General features: G+C 48.4%; 2 protein-coding genes and 2 long non-coding RNA genes across 9 annotated transcripts in view; 2 read left to right on the forward strand and 2 right to left on the reverse strand.

Moving 5' to 3' along the window:
* SLC25A26 (solute carrier family 25 member 26) overlaps positions 1 to 7,104 on the forward strand; it is a 96,684-nt gene extending 89,580 nt beyond the window's left edge. For all 4 annotated transcript variants that reach the window (XM_035337877.1, XM_035337874.1, XM_035337875.1 and 1 more), the window contains 3 exons: positions 1,710 to 1,774; positions 3,206 to 3,279; positions 6,652 to 7,104. In XM_035337877.1, coding sequence (XP_035193768.1) covers positions 1,710 to 1,774; positions 3,206 to 3,279; positions 6,652 to 6,748 — 236 coding nt within the window. In that variant the 3' untranslated portion in view covers positions 6,749 to 7,104. The remainder of the gene's footprint in view (positions 1 to 1,709; positions 1,775 to 3,205; positions 3,280 to 6,651) is intronic.
* LOC118173369 lies at positions 1,628 to 8,370 on the reverse strand. The gene is made up of 3 exons (XR_004754158.1): positions 8,235 to 8,370; positions 5,652 to 5,659; positions 1,628 to 1,642 (listed from the first exon to the last, which is right to left on the reverse strand). It is a non-coding gene; the product is annotated as an uncharacterized LOC118173369 (long non-coding RNA).
* Positions 8,065 to 8,723, forward strand: LOC118173370. Its single transcript, XR_004754159.1, has 2 exons — positions 8,065 to 8,151; positions 8,184 to 8,723. It is a non-coding gene; the product is annotated as an uncharacterized LOC118173370 (long non-coding RNA).
* Positions 8,724 to 9,914: 1,191 nt separating this feature from the next.
* The window catches only part of LRIG1 (leucine rich repeats and immunoglobulin like domains 1), an 86,614-nt gene continuing 78,315 nt past the window's right edge, over positions 9,915 to 18,213 (reverse strand). Inside the window, exons 14-19 of one of the 3 annotated variants that reach the window (XM_035337460.1) lie at positions 17,519 to 17,800; positions 16,599 to 17,018; positions 15,164 to 15,286; positions 14,412 to 14,558; positions 12,985 to 13,293; positions 9,915 to 12,767 (exon numbers count right to left, since the gene is read on the reverse strand). In XM_035337460.1, coding sequence (XP_035193351.1) covers positions 12,535 to 12,767; positions 12,985 to 13,293; positions 14,412 to 14,558; positions 15,164 to 15,286; positions 16,599 to 17,018; positions 17,519 to 17,800 — 1,514 coding nt within the window. In that variant the 3' untranslated portion in view covers positions 9,915 to 12,534. Of the gene's footprint in view, positions 12,768 to 12,984; positions 13,294 to 14,411; positions 14,577 to 15,163; positions 15,287 to 16,598; positions 17,019 to 17,518; positions 17,801 to 18,213 lie in introns of all 3 variants that reach the window. The other 2 variants (XM_035337458.1, XM_035337461.1) reach the window with 2 other exon arrangements.

Genomic DNA, 18,213 nt, shown 5'->3' on the forward strand with positions numbered 1-18,213 from the left:
AACTTGTAAATCCACTCTTTTCCATGGAGGTTATTTTTACTGCTCTAAAAATACTTTGCTGACATGTGTACCAAGTTCCTAACCCGATCGTTCTCTCAAAGCCTTTGGGTCATTTAGTCAAAAACTGGCTCACAGTGAAAAGATTCGTGACCTTAAAGAAGGTCCAAGAACGGGCTGGAATTTACTTTAACTTGCTCATAGTTTCTGCTTTGGTTTCTTAAACGCAACCCATTTTTTCTGCCTTTTCATGAGGTATCACTGCTAGAAAGCTTCCGGCAGGGTGAAGCTGATGGGCTGGCCGTACGGGAGCCGAAGCTGCTGCTCCAAGCTGGGTTTGGGTGGTTCAGGAACTTCCCTGCTCCTCTTGTTTGAGATCCAAGGGATTGCACATCTACCTCACTGTGCCCTGAGCTGTCATGGGACATGCCTCAGTTAACTGTCAGAAGTCAGCACAGGGTGCCAGCTGGCCTCTCCCCGTCTGACATCAAGCAGGGTTTTCCTGTGTTACAGCCAAGGTGACGGAGAGATGCAGGTAGAATCACCAGCCGGTGGGGAAGAGAGATTTTTTTTTTCCATTACTTGACAGATGTTAGAAGAAATGCTTTCCTCCTTCCCGTCCCAAGAAAAGAAGGATCAATTTTTCTACATTCCATAGAACTTGGAGCAAAAGAACAGATTATTTTTAGCTTATTCCCTGGGCACACTGTAGGCTTCAGCCCTTGGAATCACTTTGTTCCCTGCTGCAGCAGATACAGGGTTTATCCAACTCCAGAGAAAAAAAAAATAGGAGGGAACAAGCAAGACAAATTTCAGAATGAGGCTCTCTTTCTTTTCTTCCCTCCTTTTGTCCCATTTCTCTCTTTGCTTACCACTGTGCTGTTCCAGCATTTTAAGTTTCCTTCGCTTTGGCTCTGCCACAACGTGAATTTCTTGCTTAGGATATCGTGAAGAGAGGAGGGAGAGCTCAGAGTTAATTTTAGGATGGTGAAATAAGGCAAAGGGAATAAGAGCCTGGGAGAAGAACCAGCAAAGCTGGTCCCTAGGTAGCATGAGAGGCCAGGCTGTACCCACAGGGTTAAAATACGGAGAAATAGACACACACATTTGTGGGTGAGACATGCACATGGATAAGCTTAAGATTTCTGGCTTTTGGGAAGAAAGCCACAGCTGAGCTGGCTGCTCTGAGTGAAAGTAATGAGCTCCAAGGGTGACGTTTGGGAGTGATTAGAGAGAATAAAAACGCCTGAGGAGAAGATGGCACTTGTGGCAGGAGCCTTCTGACAGTTCCTGAGATCTGCGGGCAGACTCACGTTGCTGTTTTCCAAAATGGAGCCGATCTTCGTTGGAGGTGTGCTCTGTCCAGAGCACTGCCTCTCATTTTCCTTGAGACAGCATCCCAGGTCTAACAGCTGCCATTCAGACCCGCTCTGTCTGCTGCCTGTGGCCAGCGATGCCCTGCAGCATGTGTGCTTCAGATGCAGAGCATCTTCCTCGCTTGCTCTTTCTAAAATCTGAACGGGTCAGGCCTTAATTCTCAAGGCAGAGCACAGCGGGATGGGCTGTACTGACCTTCAGCAAACGTACTCTGTCGCGAGGAAACGTGCTGTAGGCAGTAATAACGTGTTGACCACAGCCATGGGAACTGTAGGTAGGGTGTTCGTATTCAGCCAGCAATGTCTCACTGGTGTTTGTTGTTTTGATTTGCTCAGGTGGATTCGCAGCTGCCGTCACCACGCCTCTCGACGTAGCGAAGACAAGAATCATGTTGGCAAAGGTAAGAGTGGAGAGGACCAGCAGACATGCCAGGGGAATGGTCATAGCAAAAAGAAACCAGCACCTATTAATAATGACTGCAGCTCTTGTCCCTCAGGACAGGATCAGATGCGAGCAGGTACCACACGCAGAATTAATAAAATTGTGTTAATTTCCTGGAATTGCTCTTCTGTTCCTTTCCCAAAGGAGCTCTCTGAGAAGGGCCTGCACTTGTGCTGGACTCGAGGCTTCCAGGGTCTTAAGCAGTGACACCCAAAGTTAAACATCCCACCAGGAACTTATTCCGGTGTTGTTTTGATAATGGTTGTGTGTGTGTGGGGGGGGGGGGGAGGACAGCTCAGCGCCGGATTTTCTGTCCGAAAATTTCAAACCACAGAGATCGTGACGGCTTAGTTCTGCTAACCGAGGCAGAAGGAAAACTGCTTGTAGGATTAATACCTTTAGTAAGCAGTTAAATTGCTAGTAAATCTTGTGTCCCCATGCTTCTTACTGACCCAGAGCAGAGCTAAGCAGCCACGCAGCTAAAAGCCCTCAGTGGGTAGATGTTCCTCAAGTCCTTCCCTGCCCTGAAAAGAGGTGTTGTGTGGGCAGGGGTCAGGCATCCTGGGGTTTCTGAGGGTGGTTTTTACCCTGTGGTTCACATCTTTCAGTAAAGGGATGTTTGTTCTCGATGACAGGTCCCTTCTCAGCTGAGTCACACACATCTGTGCACACCACGGTGTGTTGTGACTCGTGTTGCTGTACCTGGTGCAGCTCCTTTGCCTCTGGGCAGCGTTGGTGATAAAACACTAAGAATTGGGTTTTGTTTGTGTCTGCTGCTGTCCTCAGCAGCCAGGTCAGCACTGGCAGGGGAATGATGGTGCCTTGAGATGTTCTGAGGCCATTGCAGCAGCATCTATTATTAGTCATCGCACGCTAACCAGATCACACATGTAATGTAATTGCCCTGGTGTTTGTCCCGGTTTTCACTCAGGGTAATTTCCCCATGCAAAACACCACTCATGTTTTTTAACCATTACTTGTAATTTGTATTCTTTTAAGTTAATCCCAGGCTGCTAATATTTGAGTTTGAAGACAGTGGGTAGCAAAGTCACTTGTTGGTGCTTTTAGAGTGTGTTTTTATTAGTGTTTTAGTCCAGAGTCAGCTGCTGGACATAAAGCAGAGCATAGTGCAGAGGAGACTGGAGCCCCAGATCTGCAATTAACCCGCTCTGCGACCTTGGAGTGATTATTTTGTTCTTCTGTGCCTACTTTTCCATTTCTGCCCTTTGCCTCGTTGCTGGAGACAGTGAGCTTTTGCCTGTGCCAGGAGACACGGACCATTAGGACCCCTGGAACTGCTGTAAGGTGGCACTGAGCAGGGACACAAAGCTCGGTGAATAACCAAACCTCTCTGGCAACAATTTTCAGACTCTGTTGTTTTTTGGTGCAGGCTGGTTCTGCCACGGCTAGCGGGAATGTGCTGGCTGCCCTCGGAGGCATCTGGAGGACACAAGGACTGTCGGGGTAAGGCCATGCTAAAGCAGCACCTCTCAGGGCTGGAATCGCTGCCTGTGGGGAGGGGAGGAAGAGGATGGGCTCGTATTTAAATGATGCCACACAGAAAAGATTTTTAATTGCTGTACGCATGGCCGGGGAGCTCCCCTCAGGTAGGCACAAATCGTCCTGGGTCAGAGTGAAGGTCTCTGCGGTTTGGTATCCTCTTATTGGCACCGGCTGGGAGCAGTGTCCGTGGAGGAGCACAGAAATGGTGTTATTTTTGTATTTCCCTGGTGCAGTCTAAGGTTAGCTCCAGACTTCCGAGGCAAAGGTGGCTTGGTGTTTAATAACCTGTGATGGACTCGCCTCCATGAACACGTGTGTTTGTGTGCAGCACTGGGGGGCTGCACGCCAGGAGCACTCCCGGCCTGGCCTCACCAGGCAGCAGCTCAGCACCAGGAGAAGTGCCTCCGGTGCAGGGACGGGGTGCAGGAAGGCTGGAGACATCTCATTCAGCTCAAGCTCAGAGAATCAATCTGAGCAGCTCCAGAGCAGCTCTGCAGCTGCTTCCCTGCTGTCACTGGTGTGTGGAAATCTCTTACCTGCCTCACTTATTTCTGAGAAAGAGAACCGCTCTCCTGACCTTGGAGCAGTGTCGTGAAAAAAAAAAAAAACCCTTTGCAAGTGTTTGTAGAACATTTTGAGAGCTTTTGAAGAAGGTGTCAGGGGCTTATAAATTATTATTAGGTTTTACAGGCACCTGCTTCATTTCTGTTACCCTGCCCTCTTTGAGTGCAAGTCAGGGTGCCTGCTGGCCTCTCGTAGTGAGCGCACACAGCGCGACATCTTACCCAGCGCAGGCTCCCCCAGTCCGCGAGGTACGGCCTGTGCATCCTTTGGTGGGGCCCGTGGCCCACCTGCCCCAGGGCTGGAAGAGAAATGAAGGGTTTTTGGAACCCTTACTCGGTGCTTTTCACTGTAATTTTGATAGGCTTTTAATCCTCTTGATGTGGCCGACGCTTTCGGGGTGCTGCTGTGACGTTTGTACACTGCTGCTGGAAGCAGCATGTACGGTCTGGCGTGGTGGGAGATGGCTTTCTCCTAACATCTAATCTCTGCTCCCACGGCTAATAAAAGTTCAGTCCTCTTTCTCCACATGTGGGAAATAATTCAAAACAAATTGCAGGAAGTTCTGGACCCTTAGTGCAGGAAGCCATCCAGCTGCGTGCCCCCACCAGCCGTTGCAGAGAGCTGTGCTCTCGGGTTTGCTCCTCGAGGTGCCCCAGCTGCGGACGGGTTTCAGGTCCTCCACTGCTCGGAGGGTGCCAGGGCTTGGTTTCAGAGGGGCTGGGAGAAGCGAGGCTGCTTGTGCTACCGATGGAAGTCGCATGAACAGGCAGGGCTTTGGCTGGGGAAGCGAAGAGGAGAAAATGTACGTTTGGGTTCGTTTCGGGGTGTTTCAGCAGTGCCCTTTGCTAAACAGCCCCAAATTAAACTCTGCCCAAAGATAGTACCCGGGGACTGGGACCAAGGGGAACGCAACGCAATTGAAATCAAAACAATAAGTGATCTGGAGAAGAAGGAAAATGTAAAGTAGGCCAAGCTGCGTCAGCTACAAGGAAAAGGAAGAAAGTCTTGGGAAACATAAACGCTGAGACTGCCATGCCTGATGCCAATTATAAATCTATTAATCAAAAACAATAAAAATGTCAGGCGTTTTTGGCTAGTTGCAACACGAATTGATTTACGGCTTCTCTAATAAATCTTGTATTTGAAGAGGAGGAATTCTAGGGGCAGAAAGATGCATTGCTTATTGCCACCTTATTAAAGCAGAGTGCAGGGCTCGGCTTCCTGTTTTGCACCTAGTAAATCCCTCTGCTTCACGCCGAGAGACCTGACGTCCCGCTCTGTGCCGGGAGAGGCTGCAGGAGGAGACAGAGCAGGGACGAGGTGGATGGATCCGTGTGCCTCTTTGCTCTCGCCAGCAGGGTGATCGAGCCCTTCACACCAACGCAGGTTTACATCTTTTCCGACTGCTTTTCGTGCAAGGAGCTGGTGGCGTTTGAAAGCCATGGAGGAAACTTCCCAGCTTGGTGAGAAAGCCAAGTGTCATTTGACTGATGGGAAAGGATTGTGGAGCTGTGCCCCACAGAGGAGATTCTGATGGGGCCAGCAGGAAAAAAAAAAAATAAAATAATTTCATCAAGTGATGGGCAGGTGTGGCCCAGAGGGGTCCGGTTTGGGTCAGGCCTGCAGCAGAGCTCGGCTCTCCGGGTTCAGTGTGGGGCTGCGGGGCACAGGGCTCATGGGGGCAGGTGAGGAAATGGAGCATGGCCGAGCAGGGCCAGAGGTCCCGGGGGTGATGGTGAGCAGTGGGTGCTGCCAGGGCTGTGGGTAACTCAGTTATCTGCCCCTGTCTGTGTACCAGCTGCGTCTTGAATGCGCTGCTCTGGCAACGAGCGACCGCCGCTGCTCCTGCGATGGGGCTGCCTGATGCAGCGGGGTGCTGCGGGATGTGAGCGCCGTGCTGCACCGGAGGATTTACCCCACCAGCACTCTGTCCATACATGCCTTGTACAAATTACTCTGGTTTAAAGCTGTCATTATGGTAATAGACCCAATTGCTGTCTAGTAAAGCCATAAAATGTTTCCATCTGCCCGGGTGCTCCAGGCTCCTTCGCAAAGCTCATTACAGCGGGAAGCAGAGTTACTGCAGGCACAGCTCGCCGTCAGTAGCAGCGCAGCGAGAGCTGCTGAGCACCCCAGCTGCTCAGGGCACGCTTCTTCTCCTGAGGCATGGCACGAGGGCACGGCACGAGGTCCTGCCGTGGGCAGGAGCAGTGGGGGCTCGGTGGCACAGCCCAGGGCAGCAGCGTCCCCGTGCAGCTCAGCCGGAGCTTGCTGCGTGAGGCCTCCCGCAGTGCGGGTGCTCGGTCAGCAGAGGAAGCCAAATAGGTTCGAGCCTAATGTTTAATCCTTGCTTGCAACGAAGGAAGCCAGTAATCCTCGGGGAGGCTACGCTGGCCTGTCCTGGAGTTATTAGACCAACTGCGAGCTTAGATGTGTAGAGTAATGGGCTTTGCATGAGTTTCCTGTTAACTTCCAAGAACTATTAGGGTCAGGCACCTAAAAACCATCGTGGCTGATCACGCAGCCATTCCTGCTCCCTCCCTGTTGTGTGTTTTTGGGAATTGGCCGTGGTGCTGTGCCTGTGTCGGGGTAGCTCCCGGCAGAGAGAGCAGGTCCTGGCCTCAGTGCACCTCTGCCAAGGCTGGATGGGGTGGTGGGGCATGGTACCTTCCCATCTGAGACCGTTTCTCTTGGCTTTGTTTTCTGAAGCCTCTGCAGGCAGCCACACGGCAGCCACTCACCCTGAACCCACCTTTCCTTTGCCTACAGCTTGTTTGCAGGTGTTGTCCCGCGGATGGCAGCCATCAGCCTGGGCGGGTTCATCTTCCTGGGGACCTACGAGAAGACGCGCGAGCTGCTGCTCTGACCCAGCTCCCGCCTCTGTCCTGCGAAGAGCCGGAGAAGCTGCTGCCCTGGAGGAGGAGTCCGGCCGTGAGCCTCCTGCCGCTTCCTCGCTGCGCCCGCAGCAGCTGTTGAGCAGCCCGAGCGCCACTTTCACTGTTAGAGAAAAGAAAATCCTCAAATAATCCAATTTCCCAAACATGAAATTTTCCTGCATGGAAAGTGAGTGAAGTCATTGGGAGAGTTGTGCCAAAAAAGTGATGTTTGGGGGGTAAACAGCTAATTACGGTGCTGAGAAAGGCGTTAGGAGAACTCCTGCAGGGGAAGTGTTCTGCAAACCTCCGGATCGCGGGGAGGCTGAAATAAAGCAAGTTTTCATAATTCAGTGGCACCTGCCTCGTAACGCGGGGAGGGTTTTACTGCTGGTGGAAGGGGCCGGTAGAGTTACAGCCTGCTGCCCTCCAACAGCACTGCAAGTATTCCAGGTTGGGAGGGCTCTTTGTAAAAGACAATAATCCATTTGTTTCTGATTTGAGCCATATTTGTGAAAGTTTATATTCCTGTTTATACCTACAGGTGCACAGCAAGCATTCCTGCCTGGTAACCAGTGCAGCTTTATTAATTAGACTCATATTTCTCCAGTAAAAGCCCGGGGTTGGATTATTTTACAGCTGTGCCTCTGCAAAGACACGCAGTTAGGCCTTTTTTAGGTCTTCCTCCCACAGCAGCTGAAGGAACAGGAGTTTGGAATTGGTTAAGCCCAGGAGCGAGGCCGGGAAGGCAGGGCAGGGAGAGTGCCCAAGTTCTCCTGAAGTACGGATGGACCCGAAGGGCTCTCGGGACGAGCAGATTGAACCTCTGCTGCTGCTCTGTTGGGAAGGAGGAGGAGCACCAGGCTGGTGCTGGGACAAGCTTGGTGAAAAGGAGTTAAAATCATCACCAGAATGGGGGGAAAACATCGGCCACGGTGATTTCAGCAGCTTGGCTATGTGATGCTTTAAAATGTTCTCACGGGGTGTTTGTGCAGGGCTGGGGGGGCAGGCAGCACCGAGGTGAGGGTTTCAGCTGCTTTGGGAAGCTTTCGGCAGGCACGGGGAGGTCCTGGGGCCGCGTTGGGTGGTTGTGGCTCATGCGTTGGGCTGGGCAAGGCCATGGTGGCTGGTGGCTGGGGCTCCTCGCTGGTGGACTCGGTCGGTGGGAGAGGAGCCGGGAGCCATCACGGGCACCGAGGCGATCGGCACGAGACGTGGCGTGCTTGGGCTCTGCTTCCCGGTGCGGCTCTTGCCAGCTGACCCGCTGAGTTTTTGAGCTAACTGGAGTCCAAGCTGCGATTAGCTGTTTCCCCGGGTGCTGTAACTTCACGTTAGGGTGTTCTCCTCACCGGGAGGTCACACAGGTGTAGGGAGTCTGGGGCGAGTGGGAACGTGGGTGAGGCCAGGCCAGGGCAGACGTGGGGGCAGGGGCATGGGCGAAGCCTCAGCCCAGAGAAATGGGCAGTGCTGCCCCGGTACGGGGGGGGGGAGGTGTTTTATTGCCCTGTCATCCCGTGACGTAGCAATCAGGCTTTTTAGAGTCCAAAACTTAGAAAATAATTGGCAAATGAGTAAAATGTGCGGAACAAAGACCGTAATTCTTAAAAATAATCTTCAATTAAAATGGGGAATTTCAACCCAGTCTGATCTTGGCTGGTTACGGCTCCCAGTTGCCCTGGCACAGTACAGCACGTCCACGGTTGTGTCTTTTATGAAGCTTTATATATAGCAGGCCCGATTTTAGGGGCATGGGGAGGTGGGAGGGAGATTTATTACCTCAAAAGCGAACTCGTATTTTCTGTTAAAGCTCTTTAAGCAGATGAGGGGGCTAGAACTGCAGTTGGGATATTTAATTACTTGAGCTGAAAATAATCACGCCTCATAGTCCTTGGGTCCAAATACTGGCTTGTTGTTGTTGTTACTTAATATTTACATAACCAGTTTTGTCATCACCACTTTAAAAAAAAAGCCACATTTTTGGCAAACAACAGTGCATGGGGGTGGGGGGAGACTGTTGCAATTCTCTTATATTAATGTTTGCCTGTGCTTATTTAATAATTGCTGTGCAGAACAGCGTGTGTTCCTGCTGTACTTTGCCAAGGTTGAACACTCAGGTCAATGAAGGCCCAAACACCACCTGGACACACGGCTCTTGCCACACAAAGTGGTGCTGGCACCTGAGTGAGCCCCAACGCCTTCCAGCTGTGCTGCCAAACCCAGGTGAAATAATCAGGCTGGCCTGGCTGCCCTGTGTGCCATTTTCAGCAGCCCCCAAGCCTTCCTCCCTCGTCCCTTGCGCTGGCTCGGCACCCCGGCACGCCGCGGGAGGGCCCTGGCCCCGGCACTGCACCAGGCAAGTGGGGGGTTGGGGGGGGGCTGGTGTGCACACAGCTGAAAATGACAATTTTGGTTAGGGGACTGGGGGGGGAACTTGAAAAAATGCTCTTCAGTGTTTTTTTCCCTGTACTGCCTGTTTGCCTTGAGTTTTAGCCACGTTCTGGCAGTTATTTCAAGTTCACCAAAAAGTGAAGGATTCATTTTATTTTGTTACTGGGATAATGTGGATAAGAAAACCTGAATCTCAAGGCGCCAGCTTCTTAAAGGCTCTTTCTTTTCCATTTTAAAGTACTTTAATGTGTGAAGGGATTTATCAGTGCAGTCTCTGAAAAGCTGCGTCATATTCAAGGTTAGAATTTGGAGAAGGAAATACTTTTTTTTTGCAAATAATATACAGAAATTGAGTCGAGATTTTAGCTAGAGGAAAAATTCATGCTTATCTCCAAAGCTGCCTCCGGAATTTCTGTAGAGGGTGGGCTTTGGATTTGAGCAAGCCAGAGGTGTTCAGAATGCAGCTGATTCTGGTGCTGTCCTGGCCCTATTTTTTTTTACACACTAACACCCCCCCATCTGTTCTGCTCTCAGTGCCAGGATAAGGGTACTTGCCAGAGACTTACGCAGTTTATATATTAGAAGTTTATTTCGTATGAGTTCTTTATGGTATCTTTCAGTTTGCCCCCCAAATTCCACCCCATCCACAAGTCAGACTGCCAGAATCTCACGCTGATCCATAGCATCTGATGTTAAATTTCGGGATCTAATTTCACAAGCGGATATTCTGGCAGTTACTCCACATTTTCATTAGAGAAAGACAGAAAAGAGTGTAGCAATGGATTAGAATTTTATTTGATTTTTCAACTGAAACTCCCAAAAGCTCACTCAACAAAAAAGCTGTAATATTATAAATGAACCTTTATTAAAGACACTTCAATGCCATTTGTTAGACACTTCAATATCTTACATGTTTTTCAATGTACAACATTGTACCAAATTTTCTAATAAATAAATAACTTTGTACATAAAAGTAATACTTCCTCTTTCACATTGCCTCTTAGAAGCAGCAAATTCACATATTTAGTGGAAGTCATAACGTTAGGCAGTTAACTTTATTCAGAAACGTCATTTGCAAATGTTAACGTGGCAAATATGCTTTGTATCTGCAGTGGTGATGACGTGTCGCCAGCCCAAGGAGTCAGCTGGGTCAGTCCTTCTCCCTCGTCCCCGTCCCACTGTTTTCACCTTGTCAGTTGGTTCTTTTAGCCCTTGACTAAAGGGAAAAATGCGCTTGGTTTATAATTGTCTAACATCCTCTTCCTTTGCTTGGAATAGGCTTGGCACTCAACATCATTAGCCACCTGTCTCAAAGTGCAAATGTGTCAATGGTCAGGACTGATACAGACAGGTACGTGGCTCAATTACGCCTTGCTTCGTTAACGGGGGGGTCGGGGGGCTAGATTACAGCCAGACTCCCCCCAGCTGCTAGGCAAAAGACAGGTCCTTCCCTTAAGGGAGGCGGTGGCTTCTCGAGCTAAGGTTGGGCACAAATAACTTAAAATGAATGGGTGCAGGGCTGCGTGCGGCTTCTTTGTGAAATCCCACAGGTGTAGGGCTCGGGCAGATCCCGAAGTAATGAACCCGAACCCCAAATGCAGCATTTCTGCCCCTATTTCTTACACTTGTACTGACCCACAGCCCTAACAAAGGTGGATTTCCACTAGACTCCGCTTCAGTGGGACTGGCATTTGTGTTGCTCCTAAGGAAAAAAGTAACAACTCCCCAAGAAACCTTTCCCCAAAGTAGTCATCACCAGAGTTAGCAACCTTGTATTAGCAGAACTCAGAGTACAAATAGCTGGAAGGGAGTCCTCCATCCACAGGTACCAACAGAAAGCAGCCTTTCTAGGAATAAAAAGCTTTGTAGCGAAGTTAGAAGTGACAAAGTTCTGTTTCACCAACGTAGGTATTTTTTTTCCCCCATTCATGGATGAACTTAAAAGACCACAAAAATATTTGGGCCGTTTCCATTTAAAAGAGTACTTTCAACCCTAAATACAGAGTTTCCCTTCTGAGCGTACTTCTGCCTCACTCAGCATTGCTGCAGGGAGCACCGTAATTCATCTGAGGCGGGTATGTTCACACACAGAGTCTGGCTGCAGCTCAGGGTAATGGTGTCAAACCAGAAAGCCTAACCGTGTATTGTAGGAAAAAAAGGGAAAAGGCTCGCATGTGTGAGCGGTACAGCTGTCAGCCGAGGCCTGTGATTTCAGTTCTGTTGTCAGAACAGCTGCATGGGTTCAAACTCCCTCCAGAATAGCTGTGTTTTTCTTGGGTAGCAAATGCATTGTACTGGCCAAGGTTATTCCTTCTGCTTCACAGGGCCAGGCCTCTCCGAGATGCACCTTGTACAGGTGAAGCTGCGTCCATTTGGGGGGAAATGTCTGCATCGAGCTCTGCAGGTGATTGGTGCTGTATGAGCACGTATGGGCAGATAATGCCTTCTGCTAGGAAGCTTTTGAAGGGTGCAGTGGCTGGGACCACCCCACAGTTTACTGCGTGCATTATTTATTTTGGTAATGACTGTTCACCAGCCATGATAGCCGGGTTGTTCTGGGGCTCTGCCCTGTTGCTGAATTATTTAGTGCTGCTTGTGTGGTCCACTCCAATGTATCACAGTCACAGTTCAAATACTAATTTTTATGCAATTTTGAAATATAAGGGAATTTAAGTTCTTCCACAAACAGGAAAAAATCAGGTTGCTATGTAATTTCTCACTGCTTGTTTTTTTTCATATAAACATTTGAAACAGTTGCAGATCTCTGTTTAAACATGTTAAGTGCAATAAATTTCAAAGGGGAAGGAAATTTGTGCTAAGTAACCCAATTGATACTTGATTTCAAGGAACTTCCATTGAAAAGAGGACAATCCCTTTGGAACGGTCTGGCTTTTTAAAGTTCTGCTTATGCATTTAAGGCACCAGAATTATTTCTCTCACAAAGTTTAACAGCGACCTGATACTGAAAACAATATTGCCAAAATTGTAAAATTTCACTCAGTTTTCCATGCACTAAAGATTAAAATAGCCTCTGTAAAAGATATATATATATATTTATATATATATTTATATATGAAAACTCTTATGTACAATTGTATCAAATACTTTTCTCTTTACACAATAATCCCTTGCATTTATGTGCTTCATATGCAAGTCAACTTTTGAATGCTTCATACTTCTCAGGGAAGTTTTAAACTATATACAAACAGATGACGCTCGAACAGGAGGTTGTTCCCCATACAAGCTTGTTTCTCATACCTCAGCTGTGTTGCCTTTGACAGGTCATCAGTTCAGGATTTGAGGTAGAAGTAAGTAGCCTATATACTCTGTGCAAAAAATAATAATAATAATAATAGCGTGTTTGTTAATTTGCACATGGCAGTCTGTCCTCTCAGTCTATCGATCTGTTTGGTGGCTTAAACTCAGGAATGGAGTCGCACGCCGTGGGTGCGTAGCCGTTGGACAGGAGAGCCTGTTTCACTTCTGCTTCGCTCTGCAAATCCAGTAGTGTTGGGGAAGCTTCAGGAAGCACATTCAGTTGCTTTAGTGACCCTCCTGCCGGTGAAGCTCTCACCAAATTAAGGTTGTTAAGCTCTGAAGGCTTTGCTACTGATTGTGAAGAGCCTGCAGAAAAGGAAAGAACAGTGTGGTTAGTTGGTGGTCAGAGCCAGCTGGCTCAGCCTGACAGCGCGCCTCGTAAAACCAACCCTGCCACTGTCATTCATGCTCTTGAGCCAAGTTCAAAAAGCTGATAATAGTTAAGAAACAGGGCTCTGATATAACCCCAGCAGTGCTGTGTAACAGCCGGGGGAGAAACAGACATCCAGGGGGAACGACGTACCGTGTTTGTCCGCTAGCAGCGGGCTGGTTGTGCTCCCGGGCCTTATCCTGTCGTGGTTGCTGGGGTAGAGGGTCCCGTCCGTTTCCGTCCTCCTGCCGCTGGCAATCCCATTGCACTGCTGCGGGTGGAGAAGGCCGGTGCCTGCAGCCCTCTTCCTGCTCCGCTCCTTGTTGCTCAGTGTGTTGTGGTAGGTATTATCCACAGTCTGAAGGCCTTCGGAGTAGTACTCCGGCTCCCTGGGGTAAATGTGGACGTTCATGCTGTCCGTGCTGCCGCTGCAGTCCGCGCACACGACTGGCAGGCCGTAGCCTGTGCGGGAGGAAGGGAGAAGAGCAACAACTGGGGATTAACCAGCTGGAATTTGTCAGCACCGGAGCACGCAAATTGCGGAAGGAAAAGGCAACTCTGTTTAGCTCATCTGTCCCTCAGCAGTGTGGGAATCTCTCACTAAATAACATGGACATATTTCGGTTTTTATACAGGGCTAGTAAATACTTGTGGTTTTCAGAACTCAGTAGCTGTCCTATCACAAAAGGTAGATACAATTAATGCGTTTATTGAGCAGTTTTTGTTTGGTTGCTTTAACGCCAAAGAGGTTGTAACTTTTTTTTTATAATTACACATTTATTTCTTTTCTAAACTTTCTAGTCAAGGCAGAATTAGAAAGCGGAACTTTTCTGTAACTGTTTAATAATACCAAGTTACCTTTCTTACTTTTGTGCTGCTGCTTTTCAAGGATCACTGTCAAATCGTATTGTTATCTCAAGATACTTTATTACTGTTAGTGGGAATAACAGATGAGCGGAATTCAAAGCAGCAAGATGAAAGGAGCTTCCAAGGTTTGAAAGTTAACTTCCTTAGTGCACTCGACAGCTTTCCGTTATTCAACTTTACAATTTCTCCTGGAGAGAACATTTGTTCCACTGCCTGTTTTTCTGTGGATACTACAATACAGGGAAAGAACACAAAACTCATCCTAAAAATAGAACCAAGAAATTGGCAAAGAGAAGACAATCAGGTGGAGTACCCAAACCAACATTTAATTTTGGATTTTTTTTTAAAGCTGAGCTTTCAAGGTGACAGCCCCTTTAAAGGTCATGAAAAATTTTAACATCTTCAGTTTGAAAATGCTTTCACGTTTCAAGACTAGCTCAAATCAAAATACCGATCAGCCAGCTGCAAGCCATGGCTATCACGAGCTTTAGTCTGCCTCTTTCTGATGGTTCCTCGAATTCAAACTATCCAGGTTTGATACAGGATCAAAGCAAGCAGGAGAAAGTAAATTTAGTGTATTCGCACCTGAGAATCATTCTGGGCTTTTTTTTTCTTCTGAAGGTAACAATTTCTCGTCTTAATGCTGTCTGACTTGGAGAGCTTTCTGATCTGTACAAACATGAAATACCTTTCCAGATTAATGGGTTTTGTACCTGTCTTATCTGGAACAAGCATTCCATCAGCCATGTCTTCAGTTTTCCAAGTGTCTTTATTATAGCTGATACATAGCTTTGGCTGTCTGCAACCTACAGTGGGAGCTTCAACATCTGGACACCTTCCAGCATCAGTCTGACACATACCTGCAACAAACGAACCATCTGGCTAAAGATTACAACCATCTGCCCTCAGCCGAATGGCTTGTTAGCCTTATTTCTAACGTAAAAACTCCAAAAGAGAGAAAAATAGCAATGGAGACAATAGGTAATTCTAAGTTAACGTTTAACGGAATAAATGCTGTATAATCGTAGGAGAATCTCAGTTCAGGATGCTTACCTTTTCCTTCCTAATGTGCTGTGTTTAAATACTGTCAAATCCCAGCATTAATTTCTAAGCCTGAAGGCAGGGACAGGCAATGCTAATGTATTTTCTAGTAGAGCTTAACCAGGGGTAGCTCTGGTGCCAAAGAACTAATCCAAAATTAGCAAAGAAGTACTCCTTAGGGCCTGACCGAGCAGTTTCTGAAGCAGTCTCCGCATTTAAATGCGGTTATTACTAGGAGAGGGTGGCTTTGTAAAGCAAAAGACAGATCCTTGTTTTGCATAAATGCAGTAGCTGGAGAATTACATGGTGAAGATCTTTCAGATAACTCTTAACAAGCACAGAAGTACTTTGTACTGTGATTTTTCCCTCCTCATATCAAATTCAGATACAGCATTACAGAAAAAATAATTAAACGGGTTCTCACCATTGCTGTCTATGTGCCCGTTAGGCTGTTGGTTATCTACTCTGACGACCGCTTCCTGCCTGTCAGAAAGAGTCCCTTGTGAAGACAAGTAGCTCGGCACGTCTGGAGGCACAATAGTCTCATCTAGAGCAATGGGAGTAGAGAAATATGAATTCCTGGTAGGACGTAAAGGCTTCTGCTCTCACTGCATCTAAAAGCACATATTCCTGAGGGATTTGGGACCAGATCAGTACATGGTATTCTCCGTAAGTGCAACGAATTAGAATTGAGCTGCCTGAATACCCCGTGCCCCTCAGAGGCCCCGCTCCTGACGTCTTAAAGCCTGAGGCTGTGAGGTTTAGTTCTGCTAAGCCATTCTGGATGTTTGCATTTGGCATGGTCAGTACGAGGTAGGTTGCAGGGGAACTGTCTCTTCAGCACACACAAATCTTTGTCCCCAGAAATTCAGAATACCTCATTTGAGTCAAGTCCTTGGTCTCCCAAAGTCACGAGCAACAGACTTCTGGAGAGCGGGGATTTTGATTCACTTAAGCAGGCCAAGTCTAAGCCCCCCTTAGCTACCCTGGGCTTTCTCCACTTCTTATCCGGCAGTTTCAGTCATACAAACACTGAAATGTCATACACCTCTGTCATACAAACACCAAATGAAACTCAGTTACACCAGGACTGAGTAAAAGGGAAGGAAAAAATCCCACTTACACACTGCTGGCCATATGGTACCCAGTACCTCCTACCTAGCTCATGTCTTCAGAACACTGTGTCATGCCACATCTAAAGCTAGCAGGAACACAGCAAGGCTGCAAGGCCAAAAGGGCATGGAAACCTTAAGCTGGTTCTGCTGTGCTTCTGTACAGAAGCTGTATGAAGTTGAGGGCAGGAGAGGTTTTTTTCACTGCACCATTTACTTTTACTGCACCAAATTATCCCCTTTGAAAATCAGCAGGAAGCAGTGAACACCACTTCTTTACCCGAAAAGCGAGGTATGCCCCTCATCAGTAGGGTTACAACTACTCTTACAGGCAACATGGAAAGGGGTTTTCCAGCTTCAAAATCTATTTTTGCAATGTTTTGAATACGAAGCCTTTGGAAATACAGATTCCCAAGAAGACAGGTTCCCAGCACCATGGGCACAATCCAGACTGTCTCAAGAGTTAGCATTTACGGTCATGGAACATCAAAGTAGCAAAGTAAGGGAAAAAAATCACTTCCAAGTGGAAAAGACCTATCTGGAGAGCCAGCCATGGAGAGAAACGTAGCTCTAAGCATTTTTCAGCAGCAAACAAATGCTGGTTCCAGCTTTGGTAGCCACGAGAACCACAGAGATAAGCCAATTGCTTTCCAGTGTGATTGTGGCTACCTGCCATGCCACATGCCTCAGTGGGAAGTCTGACAAGACAAAAGGTTAGGGAAAGCCTCAGCAGGAGCCGAGAGGTACCTGTGTTGGTGACGCTGTATTCTTCGCTCTTCTTCCTGGTTTGGTAGATGATGCAGACCCAGACCAGGGAGGTCAGCACGATGCTGCACACCACCGCGATGGTGATGATGCCCACTGTGGTACGGTCCTTCCGACAGCCAAGGGACTGTAAGATGCTGACGTGGCTGTGCGCGCGCTCCGTCCCCAGGGTGTTGGACATTTCACAGGTGTATTTCCCAGCATCTTCCAAAATAACGTTCCTAACGATGAGCAGCTGGTTGCCAGAGGTGAAGTGATGCCTCTCCGTCACAACCAGGGGCTGGTCGCCTTTCAGCCAGGTAATGCGCGGGGGTGGGCTCCCCGTGGCCTTGCACTGGAGAGCCACGGTCTCACCTACAGACACCACGTGGTCCTCCAGTGGATGGATCAAAGACGGTGTCTCTGCAGGGAATAAATGCCAAAATTAATTACTCAGGGTGGTGTGACAATTTCTTTTAACAGTACTGAACACAACTGGTCTTTCTACAGACAAATATACAGCAGTGTGCTGTGTGGCCACGTCCCAGGAGCACAACACGACAGATCACAACCAGCTGGTGTTGGTCATCCCAACAAAGAAACGCCCTAGGATAGGGGGCAATGGCTGACACATGAATAATCTGGTAGGGCCAGAGAGGAGTGCAATTTCCTCTTGAAGTAATTTTCCCAGGCAGGAAATAGCATGGTTAGAGGGGCTTCCTTGGCACAAGAGGAAAGGTGACTCAAAGCTCCTTTTTAATTACCGGGTATTTTTCATGAGTTAACTACAGTGTAGAAGGGAGAAACAAGATTAACACAGAGTTAAGTACCACCTCTTCATCCCATTTCTGTGTCTGCAACTGCCAGAGAGCCTGGATTGCAGTCCCTTCCAGTTCCCACTTGGTCTCTCAGGAGCATCTTACCCAGTACAGTCAGGGTGGCGTTTGCAAGCACAGACCCCGCGGGGTTCTGAGCTGTGCAGCTGTAGACACCCATGTCTTCGATCTTCACATCGGTGATGAAGAAGACGTCATCGTCAGGCATGACGTGCATGCGGCGCTCCCGGGCCGCGGGGAAGTCGGTGCCCCCATCTTTCTGCCAGGCAATTTGGGGGGTGGGGTCTCCTTCAGCCGCACACTCCAGCCGTGCTGTCGTCCCTGTCCGGCTGGTGATGTCGTGGGGAGTTTTGATAAAGGAGGGCAGCACTGTTGAAGGAAAACAAGAAAAGAGATGAGCAATTCCCTGGGGAACGCGCCGTGTTCCAGGCAGTCTGAACTGTTGTCCTTCCTAGGCAGGACGTGGACACGGTGTTTACTCACAGGCAACAGAACTGCGAGCTGCTTTTAAATACCTCAGCTGCTGAGGGATAACCCCACATTTCTACAGCACGTACCTGTCCAAGGTGCCCCCACATGCAGCATCATTAGAGCTGGGAACTAATATTTTTCTATGATTAACCTGAAACCAAAAGCCACTGTCCCTCCTACAGAGAGCTTTCCATCACTATAGTCCCTCTTCTTTCTATCCCTTTTCATTCCTATGGCAAAGACTCTGATGGAACAGCCACAGACAGGTGACTAATGCCACTGAGAATGTGTGGAAGTGCTTGGCTGCATGG

Source organism: Oxyura jamaicensis, chromosome 12 (genome assembly GCF_011077185.1).
Source record: "Oxyura jamaicensis isolate SHBP4307 breed ruddy duck chromosome 12, BPBGC_Ojam_1.0, whole genome shotgun sequence".
Lineage (NCBI taxonomy): Eukaryota > Metazoa > Chordata > Aves > Anseriformes > Anatidae > Oxyura > Oxyura jamaicensis.